General features: G+C 43.3%; 1 protein-coding gene across 2 annotated transcripts; it reads left to right on the top strand.

Annotated features, from left to right (window-relative positions):
• On the top strand, positions 1 to 27,514 carry adam11 (ADAM metallopeptidase domain 11). Of its 2 annotated transcripts, XM_071920350.2 has the most exons (26): positions 1 to 325; positions 654 to 805; positions 4,203 to 4,279; positions 5,766 to 5,832; positions 11,959 to 12,041; positions 12,574 to 12,637; positions 15,301 to 15,358; positions 16,585 to 16,742; positions 17,284 to 17,358; positions 17,485 to 17,556; positions 18,246 to 18,412; positions 18,745 to 18,829; positions 19,150 to 19,240; positions 19,799 to 19,850; positions 20,534 to 20,633; positions 21,284 to 21,355; positions 22,267 to 22,359; positions 22,483 to 22,563; positions 22,739 to 22,789; positions 22,897 to 22,960; positions 23,480 to 23,585; positions 23,816 to 23,935; positions 24,580 to 24,748; positions 25,383 to 25,497; positions 25,957 to 26,047; positions 27,035 to 27,514. In XM_071920350.2, exons 1-26 carry the CDS (start codon positions 268 to 270, stop codon positions 27,072 to 27,074), a joined length of 2,361 nt encoding a protein of 786 aa, XP_071776451.1. In that variant the 5' UTR covers positions 1 to 267; the 3' UTR covers positions 27,075 to 27,514. The 2 variants fall into 2 exon arrangements, with proteins under 2 accessions (XP_071776451.1, XP_078147091.1); XM_078290965.1 differs by lacking the exon at positions 25,957 to 26,047.

The raw sequence follows: 27,514 nt of genomic DNA, 5'->3' as shown, positions 1-27,514 counted from the left end.
GTGTGTGTGTTCCTCGTGTGGCGCGCGGCGGACTCCCTTTACACTATGTTGGAGTTTGGGGTCGGAGCCGCCGGAGGAAGCCTCGCCAGGACGCTTTTTCCTCGCTAGAGTCGAAATGGGAGGCGAGAAATGCGGGTGCCGTGTTTAAAGGGACCCCGCTGCTGTGTCTGTCACTGTCAACAGCTGTCCTGCTAGGTCCGCGTCCGCCTCGTATCAGTTTATTAAACGGCGTTGCTCCGAGGAAATCACTGGGACTATGTGAGCATCATGCTGGCTGTGCGATGCCTGCTGTTCGCTGCAGTGAGTGCACGGTGCGCTGTGACAGGTAAGAGGTACACGCTTTTTACCTACGATTTAAGCTGCTGCGGGATAAACGATTTTGTGATCCTCATTGATCACTATCAGAAACAGTTACTTTTGCCTTGCATCCTCATATCGCAGCTTGCGCTCTCATAACAAGTGTCAGGCTAATGCTGCATCGACAATATACAAGCAGCGCACCATCGTTGTGTAAGGTATAGGAAGGCACTGCAGTAATAAGACCAGCATCATCAGTCATATTCGCATATACTTCCAAATTGCTCACTGCCATTTTGGCACCCTGTCCTCACTGAAGCCAGTTGACTCGCCGCCCCCCTGTGTGTCCTGTGCAGGTTCGAGGGAATGGGAGAGTCGGGAGGAGAGGCTGCTGCCTGCCGAGGAGGTTGTTCAGCCCAAGCGGCTCCTGCAGCAGATCCACTCCCAGGAGGAGCTGCTGCACGGTCACCTGGACACCCGGGTCAGAAACTACACAGCGGGAGTGCAGGTGAGTTTTCCCCTGACCTGCTGACTGGCTCTACATCCATGATGATCCATGAACCATCATCCTTCTCAAACTAATTATTATTCTTTCTTTTATCTCAATTTCTACATCATATCCCATCCCATTGCTATTGTTGAGATCAAAATGGTGACCAAAGTCTCCACCAAATGGCATGCATGCTATGTTAAAATGGGTTTCATGCACGCTTTCTGAATGTCGAGGACTGACAGCAGTAGTAGCCCTTAAGCGCCTCAGACAGCAGATGTTACAGATGTTGTTCCTTCATCCGGTGAAGAATTGCTGGTTTGCTCCAAATGAAACGAGATGATGACGAGGTCTCAATCAAGTTCCCCAAGCTCTAACTTTAGCGGCACTTTGGTTTAGTCATTGCCGAGTCCAAGAATGATCTCATCAGTGATTTAAAATCCATTTTACAAGGAAGGAGCTGGAATGGATAGACTGTAGAAAAGTAGCTCAATTCACACATTTGTTCTCAAGAATGCTCAATGAATGAACATAGAGGCGGATATTGAAATGTGTTTCTGACTCGTACCACAGTTGATTTTTGCAGAAATCATTGTTTTTTCATTGTCATGTTGGACAGAAACACTTGACAGTTCATATATTGGTTGTGACTTTGCTAGTCTGTGGGGTTTGTCTCTCTTGACTTAAATTAAACTGATATCTAAAACTGTTGGGAAGTGATTTCACGTTACTCTTAACCTCCAGTTGCTCCCTGACTGGGTCACCTCTGTTGTCCTCACGCCTGAGATCAAGTGTCCAGTGTCTGTCCACACTCCTCTTTCCACCAGACTAGAGCCATTCACCCCCCCCACCCCCCACCCCCCCTTTGACCCCCACCTGATGCCCAGCATGCCCAGGACAAACCAGCCCACCCCCGGCTGCAGCTGCCTGCTCTCTGCCAACCCATTAGATTATATTTCACACCTCCACCTCTCCTCTCTCGTTACCTTTGCTATAAATACCGTCAGTCAGTCAGTCAGTCAGCGGCCGGCCGGTCAGTGGATATGACACGAGTCTGACCTTGAGCTACCCTCTGTGGTCGCTGTGTGTGTCTGTGACCCACATGACCCGCTCTCTTCTCCGAGACACTGGAGTCGTCTGTGTATGAAGCCTCTGGATGATGTGTGTCATTCTTTTGACAGGCAGTGACTGGATAACTCATTTTGAGTTTGAGTGCTGCTGTGTGGACGGAGATGTCAGATCAGCTGAATCCTGCTCCTGGTTGTCAGCCACCCATTTAGGAGAAAATACACCCCAACACACAATTTAAATAATTCTTATGATTGCTGATAGGTTCATTTTTGGGTGAAAATTAAATTGGCTCAAACACAGTGCAGTATTAGTATTTAAAATGTGACTAGCAAATGGACTTCACCCAAAAATCTACCCCAGTTTTAAAGGTAAACTATCATTATCAAGGACTGAACAATAGCCCCAATGACTTTAATATAATTCAAATAATCCTTATTCTACAGTGGCTATAAAATGTATTCACCCCCCTTGGACTTTTCCATATGTTATTGTTGTACAACATGGAATCACAGTGGATTTAATCAGGCTTTTTTGGCACTGATCAACAGAAAAATACTCTATAATGTCAAAGTGAAAACAAATTTCTACAAATGTATCTAAATTAATTAGAAATATAAATCAGAATATAATAGATTCCATGAAGTGTTCACCCCCTTTACAATGCCACACCTAAATCCACACCGTTGTGCATTTAAGGTGTTTCAAATGATTTTAGGTGAAATACACCTGTGTCTGGGAGCTCCCACTGTTGGTTAGTACGTTCCCTAACAAAAACTACATCATGAAGGCAAAAGAACATTCCAAGCAAATCGTGATTCTTTTATTGAGAAGCACCAATCAGGGGAAGGATATAAGAACATTTCCAAGGCACTGAATATCCCTAAAGTCCAATATAAAGAAATGGAAAGAATATGGCACAACTGTAAATCTGCCTAGAACAGAAAGGCTTGTGAAGACAGAGGGTAAAATGAATGCAGTAAAGTACAGGGAAATCCTGGAGGAAAACCTGCTGCAGTCTGCAAGAGAACTGTAACTTGGAAGAAGATTCAACTTCCAGCAGGACAATGACCCCAAACTGAAAGCCAACGCCACACAGGCATGGCATCAAAAACAAGAAGGTCAATGTCCCGGAGTGGCCAGGTCAGAGCCAATTGAGAATTTGTGGCAGGACTTGAAGAAGATTGCTGTTCACTCGCGGCCCCCATCCAGCTTGACAGCTTGATAGTGAATACTTATGGAATCTATTATGTTCTGTTTTCTATTTGTAATTAATTTGGATCAATTTGTAGAAATTTGTTGGCACTTTGATCCCTTTCAGAGTGGCCTTTACAGTTGTGAGGCTGACTGTAACTGCTGAATGTTCATCCAAGTGCAAATACAGTACAAAGAATGTATTTTTGATTTAAACTTTCATTTAAATTGTAGAGAATCTTGTGTAGCCACACTAGGCGAGATTATGACACCGCTAATAAGACCCCCCATGCAGCTGGCCAGACGGCACCTATGGGAGCCACCATACAGCTGTATCATACAGTGTGGGTGGGGCCCACCACGGAGCAAGGTTAGACAGAGGGGATGAGCTCCACCGCAGAGCTGTGTCCAAGAACTCTTCTGGGACGGATGACACCAGCTGAAAGAGGACATCCTTGCCTCATTCTCTCTTGGGTGATTTGTTCCATTATGCGCACACTGCTCCATAATTTTTTTATTTACCATCCCATCAGTGTTTTTGCCTCCTCCACTCCTTACTTTCCCCCTCCTTTTTACACAGGAGCTCTTTCACAACTTCCTGGAAACAGGCAATCAAAGGCAATACTTGACATGTCAGTGTGTTCTTGAGTCATTTGTTTGCGACAGTGAATGTCGGCGGGCCCCCCTTTGAATGTGGTGAGATACTGAATATAGAATAGATGCAGAATATTAATTAAGGATGAATGGATGGTTATTCTAATAGAAGTTATAAAACACAGTTATAAATTGGTGTGTAATTAGTTATTATTCTATCTCACATCAACATCTTTGCACTCATTCAAGATTGAGGGACAAATGGGACAAATATTAATGCATGACCTTGACTGAGACAGCTTTAGATGTTGGAGGTCATGTGTTGCAGTTAAAAAATCTGACATGAATTGAAACCAGTTAAAAAGGAATAAAAGATGACACTGATTTACTGAACTGAATAATCAGCCTCTACCTTTCATGTGGATTATGATGAATGGTCATCTATAAATAATCAATATTTTTCAGTTCCTGTGACTTTCTGCTGTTTTAATCAATGTTTCATTCCTCTCTTCTTCTCTCCTCTCTCTTTCCCCCCTTCCCCTCTCCATCCCTCCCTCAGCCTGTCCATCTGGCCCAGAGCAGCTTCCTGGTGGAGGCCTTTGGCACATCCTTCATCCTTGACCTGGAACTCAACCAGTAAGGACACACACACACACACACACACACACACACACACACACATACACACACACACACACACACTTCTCTCCTGTGCTTATGCCCAAGTTTCTGCATTTAGCCCAAAGATGTGAACATCACCACAGTGTTGTTGAAACCCTGTAGGATCCTCATCTCTCACTATGAGGGGCTGAAGTTACCGTCACATCTGGTATAATACTCATAAACTCTTATTCTAAACTGCCATGCTAATGTTTTCTCTAAGTTTCAAATGTAAAACAGAGACTTGTGTTTTTAATCTGTAGTATTATTTAGTGCATTGACTGCTCATACAAAGCTGTATGTCATGTTTATGGGGATCTTAGCTTGCATGTCTAATGCTAATATACCAAATGTGCTTAATGGACTAGTCCTGTGCATTAGCTAATGGACGACATTGGCTACAAAGCTTGGTGGCTAGTTTGCTTAGTGGTTTATTTGCAGTAACAATTTCATTAGGGTCAGGTTAAAGGGGCATTAAGCCATCCATGATCTTTATCAGCCTATTTGGACGACCAGGAGGAATTACAGCATCATTGGTAGAACTTACCTCCTTCTACACAAGTCTCTGGCATGGGAAAATAGGGCAAGTTTCAGCCAATGGGTAGAAAAAGTTGGATAAATAGTTAGTCGTGGTTGAGGTAAGACAAAATTTGGAAAAGCTTAGACGCATAGTTGGAAACAAAGTGGGACAGTTAAGTGTTTACATTCTCCATCCAGAGTCTGCCTCCTTACAGCAGGTTCTTAAATCTACTGAAGCTTCTTATTCTCTGACACTATGGAAAATGAGCCATTAGTGACTCGAATAGTGACTTGAAAGAACGGTGTCAATATACATGCCTTCATGAATATGTAAAATGTGTTATACACACAGGACATACAGTAAGTGAGGTTTAACTGTGCGCGCACATACACTCACACAGAACATCCACACCACAGGACCACCAAGCAGTATTTTTGATGTTTGTGACACAGCGTGCACAAACATGACTGTGCCCACACACACACACACACACACACTCTCCCCCACCCACCCATGTTCTGTGTTGGCGATGTATGGACGGGCTGCGGGCGAAGCAACAGTATAAATGTATACTTCCCCTCCCCCTCTCCTCGCTCCACACACACTGGAGACATTGCTCTAATGGACTGTATTTATATAATACCTTTCACTGGCTTTCCAAGCACTTACACTGTATTGAAGAAATTAATCTTCACACCTTTTAGTTTTACTTTTATGAATCAACCATTTATTGGTCTGTATTCATATAAATGGTAATGTTATGATGTTGTTAATTAATATGGTTGCAATAAATAAGCCTTTACAATGTTGACCCACAATGACCCCTGACAGTCACATAGTAGACACCTTAATGCAATCAAGCCCAGGTCAAAGTCAGGTCAACACCAAGTCGTAAAATGGATATTGTCCTCCTCTCATTTTATTTCTTCCTCTTCTCTCCAGCAACCTCCTGTCTTCAGACTATGTGGAGCGCCAGTTTGACGAGGATGGGCAACCGTCCCAGAACATGGTAGGACTTGCCCCATTAAACTCCAGAAAATGCGACCTATCCATTAGAATTAGAATTACATGGAGTCAGTGAGCAAGTTTCCAATCAGAGTCTGTTTAATAGGAATTGGTTTTGTGCTCAAGCCTACATCATTAGCCCTTCAGTGTATCCTTTATATCCAGTGTGTTTTCCCTTCTGAGTAGAATTAAACAGAACCAGTAACTCTGTCCCACAAGGGTAGGACTTGCTCATCTCACTCTCCAGGCAGAAGCTCATAGTAATGGAAAGTGTTTGTCTGAATGACTAAAGGCTGGTGTGACTGATATCACCTTAGCTGGCTGTAGAGGAGGAAGAAGGCCGTGGCCTCAGGTGTGTCAGGTGACTGTTAGCCCTTGTTTTTCTAACAGTTCCTTTATACCATCAAATCCACACCTCCTCCAGTTGCAACGATTTACTTTGAACCTGGCATGGAAATGGCTCAAAAACCTGTTTGAGCGGTTATCCTCTCTGTCATGCGTTCTAAACTTGCGCAATCTGCATGAAAACAATTCAAGGCTTGTGGGTTGGATCTTGTGGGTTTAGTTTGTCTATGAAGTCTCAGTGTTGTGCTCATGTCAGAGCTTGTTTCAGAGAGGAAGAAAGACAGGCCATGGTGGCTGTTGGGGGAGAAAGCTTCACTTGGCTCTCAGCATGGCAGGCACAAGATCAAGGTCCTCTCTAACTCGGCATCTGCCTCTTCCTCTCTTTACCTTTTTGCTTTATTTTAGTCTCTACCTTTCCCTCTCTCTGTCTCTTTCTCTGTATCTCTCTTCCTCTGTCTCCCTCTCTCTCTACCTCTTTCTCTCGCTCCCTCTTTCTCTCTCGGAGGCCACCTGACCAATCAGTAGAAGGTTGCCATGGCTACCAGCAGTCAGCAGCAGAGTGGTCCCACTTTGTCCTGGTCCTCCGACTCATTGTCAGAGGCGGGAGAGAGAGAGAAGGAGTGACAGAGAGAAAAAGGATCAGAGAAAGCGGCAGATAGTGCCGTGTCAGAGACTGGACTGGAATGCTTAATGGAGACCAGGAGCTGCCTGGTAGCTGCTGAGGGGGATTAGCCGACCACACTAAGGACGCTTTCACTAGGAGAAGACACACTAATGTTCACACACAAGCGGCCGTTCCTGTCTTTGGTGATGAACACAGTGTAAAACAGGAGAGAGCAGGTAGCAGTGGTTGAGGGAAAGCTCTACATGAACATTAACTTCTCACAGCTAACAGCGCAGCAGCACCAAGGGACTGAGAAATTAAAACTTATAGTTATTTTCCAGAACCAACCAACTCAAATTTTACACTACACACTGCTCTTGGCTATTGCTGCTGATCATCAGTTTTTTATTTAAATTTAGAATTTTAATATTTGCTTGCTGTTGCTCAGTGGCTATTTATTATTCATTTTTCAGTGGCAGCTGTAATTTCTGCTTATATTCTGTGTAAACTGAAAGCAAGCATGTAGTTAATTTATACAATTCATTAGTTAAAGGGGCATTAAGTAATTTATGGCTTTTATCGACCTCTATCGGCAACCAAGGAATTGCAACAACATCGACAGGTCTCTGGCACAGCTTACAGTAGCCTGTAATGGACAAAAATAATAAAGTTACATTTTCACAATGGAGAGGAGTAAGGTAGCTAATCAGAGCACAGACCCATCAGAGACGTCTAGTCAAGAGGTGATATATCATGATGCACAATAATACAGCTGTGCTATTTGATTTTTTGGCTTCACAATGAAATGTGTTGCAACGCCTTTTGGTCACTTGTAGCACCGTCCTCTATCTTTGAACAGTTGAAAATGGGAGGGTGGGGGCAGGTTTCCATATCAGAGAGTACGGTAAGTGTTTGAAAGCCAGTCAGCACATAACTGACAGGCGCAGATATATTATGGTCATTCTGTTGTATGTGATAGTAAAAATCTGATTTAATGCACCTTTTATGTAATTCAGTTCAAGTAAATTCTCTCATACGAACACACACACACACATTTTTAATCCCGTACACACACCCATGCGCTTGTGTATGTCTAGATGTTTGTGATTATACACTTACTAGTTGGTACACATACAAACATCCACACATTCATCTATGGAGACACTTACAATAGAATGCACAAATTGCTCATGTGGACATTTCCTTTTTTGTATACATGAACAGGGAGCCTCACCACATACCCCCCCACCCCCCTCCCATTTCCATCTTGATTTATTTAGTTTTATTGACCAGCCAATAAATTCCTCCTTCCTTTGTGTGTCACCTTTTTATTGGTCCCTGTGGATCCATGCTGTTCCATTGAGCTGGCTTGTTGGGATTGAATCTCAATGACACACAGCTTAGAGTGGAATTGAATTAAGGATGGGGATGGGGTGGAATGATATGAGCTGTTTTATATATTGTCAGTGTCCTGCAGACACCTTGCTTCGCCATTTCTGCCATTTTTCTGCTTTGTGCTTCAATTTCTCACATTTTCTCCCATGTGAAGAAAATGTTCCATGATTCTGGTACCAAGCAAACCATTGGTCATACATTGTAATCCTTCAAAAATACATGGGAGTCAATGGGGAAAATATACCAGGTTTTTCAGTTTCTAAAAGGTTGACTTGAGATACAAGGCTTCAGCTCAAAACTAATCATGTGGTTTTAGTGGAGGCTGTAGAATTTGGGGGGGTAAATTTACAGACTAATGCATTGATTGTCAAGGCGTACCACCCACTATCAATTTGCAGAATTACATATTAAATAGGCAAATTTTTACAAGACTGCATGGATGATCATTACTATTTACTGAGAGAACCAACAGAATTTGCTTCTAGCACACCTAGATAGAAAAGAAGAATGGAAAAGCAAAATGTTCTTAATTGACCCTCCTGTCCTATCTTGTCCTCTTTCCGCATCTCCTCCCATCTCTTCTCCTGTCCTTCCTTCTCCTCTCCCTCTCCCTCTCCCTCTCCCTCTCCCTCTCCCTCTCCTCTCCTCTCAGTCAGTGCTGAGTCAAAGTCCAGATATAAACCCCAGCTTTACTAATTTGGTTAGAGTTGATAATGTCATGTATAATCCTCTTGGACAGGTAAATGTTTATTTGCTTTTTTTTGTATGCGTATGCAAGTTCCGTCCATATAATAGGAATGTGATTTCAGAGTTTTATTTAGGTTTCTAATGAAGTTTCCTGCTTACCTGCTCCTGTCCTCGCAGCATTTCTGCTACTTTTTTGTGTTGTGTTAATTACATCCCTGATATCTTAAGTAACTGTGCTTATTTGTGTGCATGTGAGTGGCCATTATCTGAAGCACGTACGTCTCCTCTGAAAAGGACACTCAATCCCCTTCAGTTAGTGTGTGTGCCGTGTCAGGCAATTGGATTTCCTCCACTTAGCCTTGTAATCCTACCTTTTATTTATTTTTTTCTTTCCCCTGGCTAAGTGCTGTGGGCTGCCTCACTGTTCGGTATGAATGTTGAAAGTCTTTTCCTCCGTCAACAGAAGAACTGATGCTGAATTTAAATAAGATCCACCAACCTACCAGGACTTACTCTTTCTAAATGGTTTGATAGAGCAGTCACCAGCTGGCTCCAGTGGTATTTTGGCCATTTATGGTTGCCATATTGAGTTCACTATAGGCTGGCTTCAGCGTGGTTTCACAGATCCAATCGATCCTTAAAATGACTAAGCAATATAAATGGTCAAATGTTTCACCCATATTTCACAATCCTTACACGCAGACCATCTGTGTATTAGACTAATACTAGACTCAGGAATTTTAAATCTGTACTACTAGACTGGTATGTAAGACTAGCAGATATTTTTAGAGTCCGTGCCAAAATGCATTAACCCTCAAGTTTCTTTCTCCAAGAGATGTCTGAGATATCACATTTGAGTTAGAAATTTGATCCTTCAATTACAGCGCCCTCACCAGGTCAATCAGTGTAATTTGTAAGGACTAGATCAAGGAGTTAGGGCCTTTCAATGTTTGACATTTTGAGCTTTAATTGTCGTGTTCCCATCAAGCCAATCAGTGTAATTTTTTAACCACCACAACACAGTGCCAAAGTACATCATCCCTCCAAGTTTCGTCAAAATCCGACCAGTGGTGTCTGAGATATCACGTCTGATGGACAGACAAACACAGCCGACCCAGATAGTCCACTTCCGATTTCATCTCATGGGGGGACAAAAAGCCTCAGTTTTTAGCTTCCTCTCAGTGCAGAGTTTGACTAATGTGAGGTGGAATGATGATGCCATGGTTCAAAGACAGCCAGGTCAGCCATTGATTTGCCATCAACAGGAACCTGGCTCATCGAGTGTGAGGTAATGCCCTGTATGATTTAGTCCACTTTGAAGCAGATTACAGCCATAATGTCAGGAATAGCCCTCTTCCATGCATGTATCCTGGTAAGGCCATTTTTGTCCCTCACTCAATGAAATTAATTTCTGTCTGTTAAATGCGATATCTAAGACACCACTAGACTGATTTTGACAAAACTTGGACAGATGACACATCTTCACACTGTTGCAGCGTTTTGAAAAAATACAATGATGGCCTAATGGAGGCTCTATAATTAAAGGTCAGAATTTTAAGTCGTACACCGTAAGTCTGATTCACAAGAAACTCATTACACGCATCCATCTTTCCTTTACACTCCTTTACACTTTCCTTTACACTTTGCTTTACAACTTTGAATCGGCCCAAACCCATGAACTAGACTCGATGGGCTTGGTTTGGGTCAGGCTGAATTTCTAACTAGATTGTTTTGTTTTGGGTTGGGCTGGGATTCAAAACATTGTGGGGAATACATTTTATTACCAATCACTACTTAAGGGTTTAGTCGAGTTTGAGCTCACAAAAAGCCATTACCCATCAGACATGACTCGAGTTGGGAAAGAGATTTTTCAGGTTTGTGTTGGGCGGAAATTTTCAGGGCCGAGTGTCTCTGTGACTCAGAGTAAAGGTTGACCAAGCATAGAGAATAGCAGCTCCAGGTTACGGCTTTTCTTTTTGGCCTGTTAGGCGTGCCAGACAACAGCAGGCTCAGGTGGCAGACATGACTTATTGGGGTTCATTACAAACACCTGAAACTGACCCTCATCACACACACACATACACACACACACACACACACACACACCAACCATCCTATGTCCAAGAATTTACAAACACATCTGATGTCTACTTGATTACTGAATGTTGAGTTCTCTCTAAAGTGTAATTCTCTCTCCCATGCACAAGTTGTTGTTTCTATGCTCACACATTTAAAAACGTACACTTGTTGTTTAACTGACACTGGCTGGCCTGATCACAGATCGTCGTAATCTGATCATTCACATACCATGAGAAGGTGCTTGGAAACACTATATTCTGAACACGATCATCCAGTTAAGCCTTTCCTGGGATTATGAATAATCAGAGTAAGGTACCTAGAGTTGGGATGCAGTGACTTGCCAGTGTCTCTGCCTGTACTGATTCAGAGCACTGAACTTAAAGTATCCGCTGATACAGAGCACCAGTTCCATTACTTTTACAGGAAATTACACTTCAACCATTAGCTGGAGTTATTGGACAAACAGATTCGGATAGAGGCCATTTTTCTCCATTAGAGAGGTATAGCTTCCTTCTAAGTGAAAAAAGTGCAGAGGATCAAATTACTTTGCTTTGACTTTTGACATGTTATAAATGGCTGTTTTTTAGAATATGGGAAATTCTCATACACTGATGTCCTATTTTATCCTGTATCAGCATTATATCTGATGCTAGTACTGGTAAAAGTGCATCCCTAACCTGAAATACAGGTCACATAATCAGTGGTATCTGAACATATATCACATACACACAGCTTTTGCTTGGAGGCACTCAACTCAGCCCGGCGCTAGCGTAGGTGTAGGTTTTCCCGGACGCTGGACAGCCAGTCATACAGTAGTCACTGATAGCTGCCGGTCGACCCAGTAGGTCATCTGTAGGCCCCAGGCTGATGGAAATACTCGCACGTGTGTATTTAGAGGCCAGGGGTTTCGGAGTGGGTTTCATTTTCCGATACTGACGTGAACGCATGACCGGACGGTGGAGCGTTACGTGTCACACTCTAATCTGTGTGTGTATGTATGATTGATGTGTTTGATTCCAGGGAGGTGAGCACTGCTACTACCATGGGTGTGTGCGGGGGGTGCCTGGCTCCTGGGCCGCTCTGTCCACCTGCCACGGCCTGCGGTGAGTTGACCGCTCCCACATAACTTTGTCACTTCGCCTGAAATGCAGATTCTTAAGTTGAGACCTAGTTTGGCGACGAAATTCAAGCTTTTACGTGATATTGACAGTTCACAAAAGCATTTATTTGCTTAAAATGTTCATAACCTTGTAGCCCTAAAATGCATACAAAATGCCTGGTTATTAATCAGGAAAGATATTTTTTTCCCCATTCTTCTTATTAATAGTTTTTCTGTTTTTCCCCCAATGCCAGAACTTGATAAAATACACATAATACTACAGTAAAAGAAGCCCATCTCCTCCCAAACTGTCCCCTATATCCCAAATACAATATGCCATATGCAGCTTACACAGATACACATGTACACCAGTTCACATACATCCAAGTCCATTTATATATAACTGCCCAATTAGAAAATATGGTTGTTTTGTTCATCTTAAAGTAAATGTTCTGTGGATTTTTCAGAAAGTTTTTGGATTCCTTTGAGTCACTTGAAATCTTCCTGCTATGTTTTTGTTTTGTGTTTTTTTGCAGGGGGATGTTTTCTGATGGGAACTTCTCCTATGGGATTGAGCCCGTTCTCTATGGCAGTGGAGAGGTGAGTGGGAGGAGCAAAGACTCAGTGGGGTGGACCAGCCGGGTGGATTAGTATGAAACAAACATATGTTTTCTCGGTATCAAGCTAGGCAGCGAGATCATGTGGAAAAAGACAGAGCTTGCAGGCTAGAATATGCTCCAAAATATTCCCCTTGTTTTGCCTCCAGGATATTTTCAAAGGTGCAGCTTTCTTAGTTCCTTCAAGGATGGATACGCACGAAAAGATTTCCTGAATTAATTAAACATCGAACTTGTTGTTGGAGCCAAAGTTTCTACATTGAAGTGCTCTGAAAATGATGGTGTGTATATTCTTTTAAAGCAGTCGAGATATGGTTGAAATCTTTTAGTGTGCAGCCATCCTAAATCTCTCTCTCTCTCTCTCTCTCTCTCTCTGCCTCTCTGTCTGTCTCCCTCTCTTTCTGTCACTGTCTATCTCTCTCTCTCTCTGTCTCTCTCTCTCTCTCTCTGCCTGTCTCTGTCTCTCTCTCTCTCTCTCTCTCTCTCTCTCTCTCTCTCTCTCTCTCCCTGTCTGCCTGTCTGTCTCTCTCTCTCTCTCTCTCTCCCTGTCTGCCTCTCTGTCTGTCTCTCTCTCTCTCTCCCTGTCTGCCTGTCTCTGTCTCCCTCTCTCTCTGTCACTGTCTCTCTCTCTCTCTCTCTCTCTCTCTCTCTCTCTCTCTCTCTCTCTGTCTCTCTCTCTCTCTCTCTCTCTCTCTCTCTCTGTCTGCCTGTCTCTGTCTCCCTCTCTGCCTGTCTGCCTCTCTGTCTGTCTCCCTCTCTCTCTGTCACTGTCTATCTCTCTGTCTCTCTCTCTCTCTCTCTCTCTCTCTCTCTCTCTCTCTCTCTCTCTCTCTCGTCTGCCTGTCTCTGTCTCCCTCTCTCTCTTTCACTGTCTATCTCTCTCTCTCTTTGTCTCTCTCTCTCTCTCTCTGTCTCTCTCTGTCTGCCTGTCTCTGTCTCCCTCTCCTTCTGTCACTGTCTATCTCTCTCTCTCTCTCTGTCTCTCTCTCTCGCTCTCTGTCTGCCTGTCTCTGTCTCCCTCTCTCTCTCTGTCTCATATCTCGCTGTCTGACTTACTGGCAGTTCAGACAGTGTTACTATATCTGTGTGTTGCTGTATGGAAAGTATTGAGTTGATACATAATCCCCCAGAACCAAACCTCCTGTCTCATCTTCTCTCTGCGTGAGACATCATCCGAGAGAGAGTGAGACAGAAGGATAGAGATGGAGAGTAAGAGAGCTAGGCAGGGGGAGGGAGGGAGGGAATGAAGGAGAGATGGAAAGCTATTGAGGAAGAAAGAGACCTGGAGGAGAGAGAGGGAGAGATTGGAGAGAGGAAGTGCAAAGAAATAAAAATTGAACATAAGCAAAAAGTTTCAAAAATATTCACATTTGATTTTAGAAGAGAATAGTTAGCGAGGAAGAAATGGATTTAGAAAAAGAGTGATATAAGGGAGAGGGAAGGAAGGGTGTGGAGTGGAAGAGGCCGAGCTTTCTTCCCATTAAGACCCATGGTAATCGAAGTACGGCTCAATTACATAGACTGGAGAGATGGATCAATAGCCTCCCAACTCTTCTTCAAACTGTCTCTCTCTCTCTTTCCCTGTCTACCTCCGATGGGTCATTTTCATAAAGTATTTATCCCCCATCTCAAGTGTACCGCAGTGTCCAGTAGTGTTATTGCCATTATATGACAGCCGAGTGATTGATTAATTATGCATTAGAGCACTTTTCTCCCGTTGCTGCTGGGCTACCTCAGAGGACATATCAACGCTTTTTTCACCGAGGAAAGCTTTTAAGGCAGAGAGACGAGCAGTAATGCCACCGGATCAGCTGCTCGTTTCAAAGTTTGCATGATTTGCCTAGCACAGTTTTTCTCTTGTTCAAGGGGATGAGAGCGCTCGTATAACATAAGCTTACATATCAGCTGAAGCACCGATGTCCCCGCCAGTGTTTATCAGGGTCAAAATTCATGATTCATTCAGATCAACTTCAACCCAAAAAAGCACAGTCATGCTTTTATCCATTGAAGGGTTTTGCTGAGCATGCATACTCTTTGTCAGCACCGCCCTGCTTCACATTCATATAAATATGCACATTATATATTATATTATTATTCCCCTCCAAAAGTCTGTGACCCATCTGGAACAGTCTGACTTGGGAGGGGTTTATGGCTTGAGACATTTTCATTTTTGTAGTTCTCATATCTGTATAGGTGTTCTTGAAGGGTGAACCACCAAAATTGGCTGTTTTGGGGACCCATAATAGTCAGCAACCTTTTTTGGAGAAACTATTCCCAAAAGCATATAACACAAATAAAAACACAGCAAAGGAGGATTCAGGAAATTCTCATTCTCTGTCCTGGATAGAAAAGTAAACATATTCCATTAAAATAGTGAAATATTTCTACAGGTTTTGAGAGAATTAAGCCACCACTGTGTTGAATAATATTCAATTTTGAAGGAACAGCTCCAACCTCAGAAATCAGGGTGGAGCATAACATGAATAATTTTCTTGTCTTCTCTTTGTTTATTTGGACCTATAATAACAATCACAAACCAATCACAACAAAAAGCAGATATGTACTTGACTAACTGTCCCCCTGTGTCTGTCTGTGTCTCTGTGCGTTTCTCCTGCTGTTTCCGACCCATCCGCCCACCTGGAGCAGAATTACCATGTTGTTTATCGCATGCCTGATGTCGACCTCTTCCCGCCTGCCTGTCCAGGTACGACCTCGACCCGCCTCACAGAGCATCTACAGTACAAACAGACACCTGGTCTCCTGTCCCTTCCTCTATAACTGTCTGTCTGTCTGCAAACATTAGAAGCCATTTTTGTCCCTCACTCACTGAAATTAATTTCTGTCTGTTAAATGCGATATCTAAGACACCACTAGACTGATTTTGACAAAACTTGGACAGATGACACATCTTCACACTGTTGCAGCGTTTTGAAAAAATACAATGATGGCCTAATGGAGGCTCTATAATTAAAGGTCAGAATTTTAAGTCGTACACCGTAAGTCTGATTCACATGAAGCTCGTTACACGCATCCATCTTTCCTTTACACTCTTTTACACTTTCCTTTACACTTTGCTTTACAACTTTGAAAGGCCATAACTGCTACATCATAAGCCAGATTGACACAAATCTTGCTACACAAATCCAGCTATCCTTACAAAAAACTCAAATATCTGAGACACCACTGGTCTGACTTTGACAAAACTTGGAGGGACGATGCATTTTGTGTTCTGGTGTTAAAAAAAATATGCTGATTGGCCTGACGCTATAATGAAAAGTCACCTTGAAACACTGTAACTGCTACACCATGATGAAACTTGGAGGGATGATGGATCTTGTTACTGGTTGGCCCCAAGGGGGGCCTGCATCCCTCCTGTTTACTGTAGCCTTGTTTCTCCTTGACATTGGATGGTACAAGCAAATGTTCTCTGATGCAAGTCTGTTTTAGTTGTGCTACACACACACACACAGGCACATGCACACACACACACACACACACACCCACACACACCCTGCCCTTCCTCAAGTTGTCCAGCTGCCCTCCTCGCCCTTGCTAAGCATCTCATTTGGCTTCCTCTCCTCTCCTCTGTCTCCTCTTCACCCCTCTGCCTCTCTCCATCCGTCTCTCCCTCCTTCCTGTTACCCAACTCCTGCCACTCCTCCCTCCCTGCCTCCTCACCCTTTTCTCTCCCCATCTGGCTCCTCTCCTCTCCTCTCCTCTCCTCTCCTCTCCTGTCCTCTCCTTCCTCATCTCCTCTTCTCTCCTCTCCTCTCCTCTCCACTGGCTGTGTGATATTGATTTCTCCTGCAGATCAGCAGACTAAAATACATGGCTACATCCATCCCAGCGACTGATGACTAGCCACTTTCTCACTCTCTCTCTCTCTCACTCCCTCTCCCTACCATCTCTGTGTGTGTGTGTGTGTCCCAGGCTGCTCTGTGAACAGCACGCAGCCTGAGGGGCAGACAGGCAGCCACAGCGATGTGGATGGTGAGGCGGAGGCAGACGGGGAGGCAGAGATTGGAGACGACTGGTCTGAGCAGGAGGAGCCCGTCTTTCCAGAAGGCCTGAGACGCTCCAAAAGACAAGTCAGTTCTCCCACGCTCTCTCTGACTCAGATAAGCATATTCACACACGAGCTCCTTTGAGCACCAGCAGGCTTGCCAGGAACACATTTTGTACACACTGCAACAGGGTCACCACCAACACAACGGCAGAAGTGTGAGACGCAGCCATATGCAAACACAATCAATGTTTTACAAAGCAGCCCATCTGATATGCAACAGTGAAACCCAATCAATGCCATATTTCCATAGAGAAGGCGGTAGCCCGTCTCAGCTCTCCGGTCTCCCTTCCATGCTAGTAAAAGTAGAATCCCAATGTAATCGGACACGGACGCTGCAATATACCTTTTCAGACGCATAGCAATATTCTGTTGAATGAATGAATGATCGCTGTCTGCTATCCTCTCAAGGACACAGACTCTAGAGTTTCACCGGCATCAGCGTGTGTGTGTGTAACAGTTTCACCTGCTGGGTGTGTGTGTGTGTGTCTGTTTGTCCTGTGTGAAGGTGATTATGACAGCAGACTCAAAAGTCTGGCTGTATGGCTTTCTTTTGCCCCCTCCAGGTGCGACGAGGCCAGCGCACTGTTCAGACCGAGACCAAGTACATTGAGCTGATGGTCGTCAATGACCACGATCTGGTAGGTGTAGGAAGCTTTTACCTTTTTCTTTGTAACTGCAATATAAAAGTAACAATATAGAAGTGAATCTTACTCCTGAAAGGCAAATTACACTCTCTCCTCTCCTCTCCTCCTCCTCCTCCATAGTTTGTCCAGCTCCGTCGGTCGGCCTCCCAGACAAGGAACTTTGCCAAAGCAGTGGTTAACATGGCCGATGCGGTGAGAGCACATTACCATGGTCTCTACTCAAATTGAATAAAACCCAGACAAGATTTGTTCAGAATATAACACAATCTATGTTGCTGAGGAGGTGGCTGTACTGTGAGCCCTTCATCTAGATTACATTGTGAAGCACTTTGTAACCAGTTTAGAAAGGTGCTATAAATTAAGTTTTACTTACTTTTTTACTCTGCTGGTACATTTTGGTAATTCAGAATCCATTAGCTACTGTGGTTGGTTGACGAAAGGTTTCATGCCCATACTACAACCAGTGGTATTCAGGCTGATCGCCAGGTGTAGCCTATATGTCCAGAGTGGGCTACACTCCTCATACCTGTTTATATCCTATCAGATTGCAGGTGCATTCTGTTATCAATAGAAATGTTCTTTATAAGATATATACCTAAATAAGGTAATTTTTTGCCTGTATGGTACAGCTCTCTATATAAACTCTATATAGCTGTCTATATAGCTTTCTCAAAGCGTGCATAATTTTTGTTTTCTGTAAAGCTCTTTCTCACATACTTAGTTGTTAAAAGCGCTCTATCAATAAACTTGAGAGGGAAGATGGTAAACAACTGATAGTACGACAAAGGAAGATGACTATGAATTTTGGCTGTTGTGGTTGCACCTCTGCTCCTAGATCATACTTGATCTTGCTCATGATTTTCCCCTTTTGATGTGGCCAGATCTACAAGGAGCAGCTCAACACCCGCATCGTACTGGTGGCCATGGAAACCTGGTCCTCCCACAACATGGTCTCCGTGGGCGACGACTCCTTGCTCACCCTGCGCGACTTCATGAAGTACAGGAAGGAGAGCATCAAGGAACGCAGCGACGCCACACACCTCTTCTCGTGGGTTCAGTCCCCCCCAGACCAGGGCCTGATCTTGGTCGGCTCGTATATTGTCCTGTTGAAACCTTGTGTGTTCAAGCAGTTTAGGAAAAATGGTTGATTTTTGCCATGGAAACCCATATATTGTGACAATGCATTATAAAATGATTTGGCTTGCTTCCAGGGTCATCAAACATTTTGTACTCACAGGAGACAATGTCAGTTGTCAATTACAGAAATTAAACAAAAACAACAAAAACAAACAAAAAATGGATGGATAATTGAACTGATGAGGTGATACAGCTTTGGTCTGAGTTCCTCCACATGATGCAGTCTCCCTGTGTTTCCTACAGGGGGAGGACGTTCCTGAGCAGCCGCAGCGGGACGGCCTACATCGGGGGCATCTGCTCCCTCACCAGGGGTGGGGGGGTCAATGAGGTAAGACTTGTACCAACTCCACTGTATAGAGTAGCCTTTGGTTGGTGTTAAACACAGAAAGTGACTTGGAGAGGGAGAGACAGAGAGAGAGACTGGTATGTCCACAAAATGCATTCAAATTCATGGTATGCATCAGTATATTTATAGAAAATATGGTTGGTTTTCATTTCTAAATTATTCTTCCATATGATCCTATGTTGTTTTGGATGGAGGCAGCAAGAAAAGTTTGTTTTCACCCACACTCCAGTATTAAAGCACCCATTCCAGTTTTTCTTCTGGTTTTAGTCATGTTTGTGTGTGTGTGTGTGTGTGTGTTTCAGTATGGCAACGTGGGCCCCATGGCCATCACGTTGTGTCAGACCCTTGGCCAGAACATCGGCATGATGTGGAACAAGGGGCGGCCCACGGCAGGTGAGACCAAAGAGCTTTAAACTGACCTGCGAGCATGAGCCATGGAATGCATGGCGGTATATTGCATATTCATTGTTTGCGTCCTTGCACAATGATTCATGGGAGATTGGTGGACGAGGACAGTTGGCTCTGTCATGGCTCAAAAAAATGGATGGGCTTCAAGTAGGCAGTTGCTCTTCTAGAGGGTTTCTTAGACTAGATGGAAATCCACCATTCATGGCTCAGATAAAATTTGATGTTTTCATTGAGATATCCTGACTTTTGCATGTGCCTCCACAGAACTCAAGCTGTTCATCATGCACATAGTGCTGATGCAAGCTTCACTGCAGTATTGTAAACCTGTGGCATTATACAACCTTCATTTGATTTACCACTTTAATTTAGCTCTGATAAAACGCTGCATCTAGCCTTTATTATATGAACTACTCCCCCAAGTGGTGGGAGGCCAACAGTGCAGAGCATGACTGTAAAAGGCACTGGAAGTTGTATTGTCCTGTGCAGTTACTTGGCTATTGACAAGTCTTGTGTGTGTGTGTGTCTGTGTGTGTGTGCATTCAGGAGACTGCAGGTGTCCAGACCCATGGTTGGGCTGTATCATGGAGGATACAGGGTAAGCACTTATTTATTTACAGTAAAATAATCGGAGACCTGCACTTAATAATTTTCTCCCATGTGGTGCAAAGAATTCTGAACTAAAACTGGAATCAATGGAAAAGAGGACAAAAAAATCGCACACCAAATCACTTCTGCAATTTTTTTCTGTAAAATATGTTTTGGTAAAATGTCCAAAATGTCTGCCAACAATACTGAAGGAAGTCTTAATGCTGGTGTTTCCTTCAGCATAACCACACTCTGTAGATCTCCCACTAATTTCCCACTGAAAATAAACCAAAGAGTTGCACAAATAAACATTAACCCCTCCAGACTTTTTCCCATTTTTTGTGCTGAAAATACTTCAGATTGTCTGTATTTAGGATGTTTTTGTGTTAGGCCTGTGTAAATTACTCTATTCTAACAAACAAGAAAGGACATTTGATTAATTAAATTAATTTATGGGAAGATTTAAATTAAACTGTATCACATATAGTTTGTAAAAGTAATCACCCTCGTGTTTTATTTTGGACTAAATACCATAAATGACCAAAATTTGTTCAACAGTATATTCTGTTTTATTCAGACTTTATTTTTAGGTTTTTTGAGCAATATTTTCCCCTCAAAGCTTTTCAGATTCTAGGAGACTAATGTAATATTGAATTGATTTCTCCTGTTTCTCCTGTTGTTCATGTCAATCAGCTACTACCTGCCTAGGAAGTTTTCTCGCTGCAGTATAGACGAGTACCTGCGTTTCCTCCAGCAGGGAGGAGGCAGCTGTCTCTTCAACAAGCCCAGCAAGGTGAGACTCGGTCGGCATCAGAGAGGCGCTTTCTGGGGTTTAATCACTGGTTTGGTGATAGAAATGTAAGAACAAATTTGACAGTTTTCACTGGGACGACATAGGTTCACAACAAGGTTCCTGTTTATTTGTTTATTTTTAATTTGTTCTCCTCTCTTTACTATTTGTCTTCATTGTACTGGCTGAAAGACAAACCAATCAAGCCTACACATTTCACATTGGTAGAACATTTTCGCTGTCACTACCAGCTTTCAGGCTGTTTTCTCAGCTCTCAATATCAGTAGTTGCAAACAGGCAAGATAGAAAAATATGATCTGGGACACAAAAAGAATTCTACTTTTTCCCCATTCATAGATAAGTCAAAAATTTTGACTAGGATTTCCAAATATTTGACTAGATTTCCAAATTAAAGTAAGAAAGTGGTGCTGCCTACAGGTCCTCAACATTTTGTCACGTTTTGTGGTTGAGCATGCATGAACTCCGAGATAGGGGTAAAGTACGTGCATTAAACAATGAAGTTCTACCAAAGTGAAATGTCCTTTAGTATGCAACATAACTCTTCCTTTTGGTTTTAATGGATTCTAATTGACAGCTCTGATGAATCACGCTGTTTGAGTCTATAAAGTCCTTCCATAATGTTTTTCCTGTAGCTGCTGGACCCACCAGAGTGCGGCAACGGATTTGTAGAGCAGGGAGAGGAATGTGATTGTGGATCCCATGTGGTGAGTACACTTGAATTTAATCATTTCTTATTGCTGTGGGAAGCTGTGCACACTATGCAATTGGGCGAAGATGGGCTGTCTGTCACACACATGAAGACAAGGGAACACACACTACCTGATTTCATCATTCAGAAACATTTTCCCATCCATCCAGAATAATTCCCTGTAAATACAATTACAAAACAGATTCTTGCTTCATGGCAGAGAAGCTGCAGTTTACAATTACGATTACAAATGCATTTTGAAGTTACATTATTACAAGGATAATAGTGATGAGGAATTGTGTATGAGGCTTCTTTCACTTAATTTGTAATTGCATATGTATGTGGATAGATCCAGGCACACTGCCATTTTATACCATTATGAGAATTATTTCTCCCAAAAAACAATCGGCCTTATCAAGAACTTATGAAGAGCTGAGCAAGTGGATTTGGGAATTTCTATTGATTATCATTTCTATTTCTCACTGTCTATGTGAGTGGGAGTTGTTGTTGTTAGAAAGCAATGTCTCTTCCAGTTCATTCTCTTTTTCTTCCCACTTGAGTAAAGCTCCCATGGCTGTTGCCAGGATCGCATTCAGATTTCAGTCTTGGCGAGTCTTCACACACACACACACACACACACACACACACACACACAGGCCCGGCCAGACTGAACCTAACAAAATCACATGTTTGAAAAAATCTCGTCAGGCTCCGATTGGTCTGGAGTCTTCGGGAGAGCCGGAGTCTTTAACCCGTTCACACTACAGGATAATATTTGCTCACCGTTGTGCCGGAGTTTGTAGAGAGGAGGTTACTGCATGACACTTAATGAATGGAGTACGAGTACAGGACTTCAAGGCATGATGCAAAACACACTGAGACTCAACATCTACTACAGCTGTGCTATAAGTATTCTCTGACTCATAGGAGTGTGCCCGGAGCGGAGGGGCCTGCTGTAAGAAGTGCACCCTTACCCACAATGCCATGTGCAGCAATGGCCTCTGCTGCAGGGACTGCAGGGTGAGCTGCTTCTACACACCACTTTGATTGGTTAGTTTGTTGTCACTGGTGATCAAGGCCATGATTAACTCTCTTCTTCATCTCTCTCTATTCTCTCTCTTGCTCTGTGGTTGTGTATGACAGTACGAGCTGAGAGGGGTGACGTGTCGCGAAGCTGTCAACGACTGTGACATTCCAGAGACCTGTATGGGAGACACCAGCCAGGTAAAAAAAAAAAGAACAAACATGTCCGTGGAATTATCAAACTGCCTCACAGCCCATACTGACTGGCAAATTCTGAATTCTGAAACTGGGCATTACTGTGAATTTTGAATCTCTATATCATACTTTTTACAGAATGTACAATTGTGAAGCACAGATAATGTTCTTTGTCTTGCAGTGTCCCCATAATGTCCATAAGCTGGACGGCTACATGTGTGATGCTGGCCAGGTAAAGTCAGGCTAACTGTGGGATCTGGGTTTGTCAGTGTCTCTTTTGTTTAATTCCCCTTTCTAAGACCCCGCTCTCTCCGCTCCCCCCTTCTCAATCCCTCTCAGGGTCGTTGTTACGGAGGTCGTTGTAAGACCAGAGATGGCCAGTGCCGGACTTTGTGGGGACACAGTAGGTTTGGATTGGATATTGAACTTTAATTCTTGATGCTGCATGGCCCTCTGATGGTTGCAGCAGGAATTGCATGGCAGTTTGTGGTGGTGGTTTTCTTAAGATATTTTATGATACTTGATAAAAGCCATGAGGAAATACATAATGACACTTGAAGCGATGTCTTGACATTTTTTATTTTTAAAGGGCTTGTCACAATGTAAGGAAAAAATATTTATTGGCATTCATGTTATCTGAAAAATGGCATGTTAGCTTTGTTAGCATTTCTCATTAAAACCAATGGGTGCCTATAGTCACAAGCTAACTCATTAGCTTGCGGGTAGTAGTACCTATTGTTTTGAGGAATGATATTTAATCATAAAATGCCATGTTTAGGGAAGCTGAGGGGCACATGTAGAAATACAATATTTTTTTCATTGTGAAAAGTGCCTGCTGATGAGAAGATAACTGACCAAAATTACTAATGTCAAGCTATGGCTTGTAGTGCGCTGAGTGAAATGCTCTGATCTCCCTTCCCAGACTCCGCTGACAGGTTCTGCTATGAGAAACTCAACTCTGAAGGCACGGAGAAAGGAAACTGTGGTCGGGACTCCAGTGGTCAGGGATGGGTGCAGTGCAACAAGCAGTGAGTGAACAGCATGACTCCTTAAATTCCACTTTGAAGGCTCAAAACCTCTGGGCAAGCGTAAATTCACATGCACCTGCTTTACTTGACCTTTATTTCTTGACCTGCTTTGCACACACAGGCAATGCCACATGTAGTTCTTCAGCTTTGAGTGTCTTTCTCATGTTTTTTTCCATCGCCTTGCTTTCTGTCTCGCCTTCCCTCCCTCCCTCCCTCCCTCCCTCGATCAGAGATGTTCTCTGTGGTTTCCTGCTGTGCACCAACCTGACAGCTAAGCCGCGGTTTGGAGATCAGCAGGGGGAGCTCACCAGTTTGACCATCTACCATCAGAACAGATACCTGGACTGCAGGTCAGACAGCTTTTCTCAAGGCTTTGGTGCCTCTCTGACAGTGTGGTGGGTTTGGCCTGAGGATACGGGGTTGAAAACTCTAAAAAAAACAACTTTAGGGACCTACAGAGGGCTACTGAAACCCTTTCAGATTCCCTATACTAGGAAAAGACAGTAGGATTGGTATTGGATCTCAGTCACATGCAATAAATAACACCTGTAATTTGTTTCATTTTGTATTTTCATTTAGGATGGTCAGACAAACAGTTTAGTGGGCAGGGGAAACCCCAGACTGAGGCAAAAGAGTGACAGAAAGTAGAAGCACTTAGAGAAGACAAATGGCAACGTAAAAGAGAACTAATAGGGGTGAAAGTGAGAGAAGGGAAGATTAGGAGGTGAAAGGGGGAGGGGAGAAAGAGGTGAAAGTGAGAAGAGTTGCCAAACGGCGTCAGAGAAGGCACCGATCTAGGAGGGACAACCGATCCTGGACCTGAACCTGACACCTTCGACACCAGTCAAATAGTACTACTAGCCCACTTTTTTTCACTTTGGGTGATGGCCAGTAAAGGCTGGAGGAAAACATTGGAGGAATAGGATAAAGAAACCGTCCCTGCCTCCTGTACTCCCCTGACTTTCTGTGACCCTCTGACCCGTACTGTTTCCAGGGGCGGCCATGCAGTGCTGGAGGACGGCTCGGACCTGGGCTACATAGAGGACGGAACGCCGTGCGGGCCGAACATGATGTGTCTGGAGCGCCGCTGCCTCCCCGTCACCACCTTCAACCTCAGCACCTGCCCCGGCTCCTCCTCCTCACGCATCTGCTCCCACCACGGGGTGAGTCCGGCCTCTGCGGTCTGGTCACCTCAGCAAAACTATGTGTCAAAAGAAAAAGACCATGGTTTACTCCCTTCAGTTAATCATAATGCCTTTCTTTCTTCATGGGGTGAATTTGAAAGTAAACCTGTAAGTAAACCTAATCACTGGAAAAATTGGTGTAGTTGAAGAATAGAACATACTCAGAAAATTAATGAAAAATCCTCCTTAATATATGAAAAATATGGAATGCAGTATAAAATCAAATTAAAAGATAAATGTATAACAAATGAGAAAACATGAGGGGAAAAAGTGAATTTATAGTGTATATACAGGATGTGTAAAATGTGCATCGTATTCTCAGTTGCACGCAGCTTGTGTTGTCTTGTGCTGCCTCCAAGTGCTTTAAATATTCCCAGTGTTGAAATACCAATCAGGAGAAAAACTAGGTCTTCCACATGTTCTTTTTCATGCTGTTTTGATTGTTGCATTGTAACATTCATGCAGTAAATTGGAGTTGTTGAATTTAAATGACACATTATTGACAACTTTGGCTAATTTGGTTGTGGATTTGACAACGGAAAATGGAGGTAGTAAAGGAGATCAAATTTTGAGTCTGAATCTGAACCTTTTCCTTCTGCCGTCTCTCCTGCAGACTTGCAGTAACGAGGTGCGGTGTATCTGTGACCCAGACTACACAGGCAAGGACTGTAGCGTGTTTGACCCCATCCCCATCCCCACCCCTCCCGAGGGCCCAGAGAAATACAAAGGTAACCACCCTGAACACATGGTGCTCTCAACAAACAGCCACAGTATGGTGACAGTGTTTGTCCTACCTTCAGTCAGCAACAGTTGCTCCTCACATCTGAATGTGATAAAACAACGAGAATTCCTCCGACCTCATTGTTCACCCAAATCAATTTAGGTGCAATTCAGAGGATATCTGAATAAGACAAAAGTCCTCAAAAACAGAGCATGGTTGTTTTTCTTCTTCCACTATCTATATTCAAATTGCCTGAAGTGGTTAAACACATGCTAAATAAACACATTCTTAGGCTTTTTTTTTTTTTTTTTTACATCTTTTTACTACCTTTTGATGCTACAATCAATACTGGTACCAAGTACTGGTGCAGTAACAACAGGTATCACTTTTCGGTACAAACCCTATCACATGCTGTTGTTTTTTTGTTTTTTTCCTGCCTCACTGGCTGACTCCTTCACTCCCACAGGTCCCAGTGGTACCAATATCATAATAGGCTCCATCGCTGGGGCAATTCTGCTGGCAGCGATAGTCCTAGGGGGAACTGGCTGGGGATTTAAGTAAGAGCTCTGGCATGCCTCCGTCTGTGTGTGCCTGCTGTGTTCCTCTGTCAGCTAACACAAGACTTGTATGCTTGCCGTGTTACCCCATACTCACAACCAGAGACCAGATGGGTTGGTTGCTAACGCTACATGCTGTGCACGGTTTGCCATCCTCTGCAGTATGGAAGAAGGGGTTTTGTTAGAGAAAAAGAGCACCAATGGCACTATTTATAAGCCCTCACTAGCCCTTTTGGCTAGTAAGCTCTTTGATGAACTTTCCATTGTGCAACAAGACGATTGGCAGTAGTTTCACCATTATGTGTCTTGTATTTAATTAGTTTGCTATGGTGTACAATGCTAAGTTGATCAAAGAGTGTATTTGCCAACAAATTGGTATATTCCTTTTAAGTTTGGCAGTGGTATAGTGATGCAGACTTCCTACAGTGTAAATTAGTGTTTATTCTAAAAATGACTAGGGAGCTGTATTGGACCCTTCCACCCCCTGACTGTCCATGTTCCACTCCGCACGGCTGGATATGAATCACAATTGCTCTGCTGTAGTTTGTTTTATTGGCATTCTACACTATCTTGCCTCGTGCTAGCTTTGCTGTGGCATGCCTTCTGCGTGCAATGAAATAAAAAAGCTTGTCTCAAACTGTAATCTTTTGGCTTAACTCCATGGCTGTAGCCTAGAAGATAGCATTAGTTCTGCCGTAGATCTGATCTTGGAGCTACTGCACTTCATGGAAAATTCTCATAACTTTGTAAGCCAATAGACTATGCAGTGCTAAGGTTTTTTTCGTGGATAACAAAAGACAAAGATGGGAGATATACCAAATGAGCAGAAATGGCTTTATTTTGTGCTTTGCTTTCTAAAATGCCTTGCGTTTGTTGCATGATTTTTCATACCGCCTGTTGCCTTCTTGGGACAAAAGTTGATCTTCTTTCTCGTCTTTCTACCTCTCCTGTTCTCTCCTCACTGCTCCTGCCTCACTGCGGATCCAGAAACATCCGAAGAGGAAGGTATGATCAAGCCATGGTCTGATGAACTCACACAAAAGCAATAAACCATGTTGTTGATCAGCATTCAGTTTGTCAACACAATGCCATCTCATCTGTTTCATCAGCAGCTCCCAGCCCCTGCTTCCTTAACCTCTGTCCACTCATAGCATACTACACTGACCCACTTTAAGAGCATTGTCCAATGTCCACCCATTATACATTCACACATACGACATATAGTTCCCCACCTACATGTGAACCAGCTCATGAACAGTTGAGGACAATAGTATATCCTAGTTTGCTTCATCGTATTCACTGCATGTCCTACAATGACTTGGCTGCCATTTCTAGGCTATAGCTGCTATTTTCAGTGGGGCTTTGCCTTTTGCATCCCACAGCGACACTACACACTGCTGAGTCAAACCACCATGTTAACTTTGTAATCTTTATTTAATAAGAGAGCCAATAAAAGGCAGAATCCCA

This window comes from Centroberyx gerrardi, chromosome 20, assembly GCF_048128805.1.
Source record: "Centroberyx gerrardi isolate f3 chromosome 20, fCenGer3.hap1.cur.20231027, whole genome shotgun sequence".
Taxonomy (NCBI): Eukaryota; Metazoa; Chordata; class Actinopteri; order Beryciformes; family Berycidae; genus Centroberyx; species Centroberyx gerrardi.
Note: the sequence above shows the minus strand (reverse complement) of the source record. Positions and strands in the feature narration are given on the sequence as shown.

Excerpts from the sequence above, each read along its gene's own strand:
- adam11 (XM_071920350.2), top strand. The coding sequence starts at position 268 with ATGCTGGCTGTGCGATGCCTGCTGTTCGCTGCAGTGAGTGCACGGTGC. Across the intron at positions 5,833-11,958 it reads GGCAACCGTCCCAGAACATG|GGAGGTGAGCACTGCTACTA; the intron begins GTAGGACTTGCC and ends GTTTGATTCCAG. Across the intron at positions 22,790-22,896 it reads ACATGTGTGATGCTGGCCAG|GGTCGTTGTTACGGAGGTCG; the intron begins GTAAAGTCAGGC and ends AATCCCTCTCAG.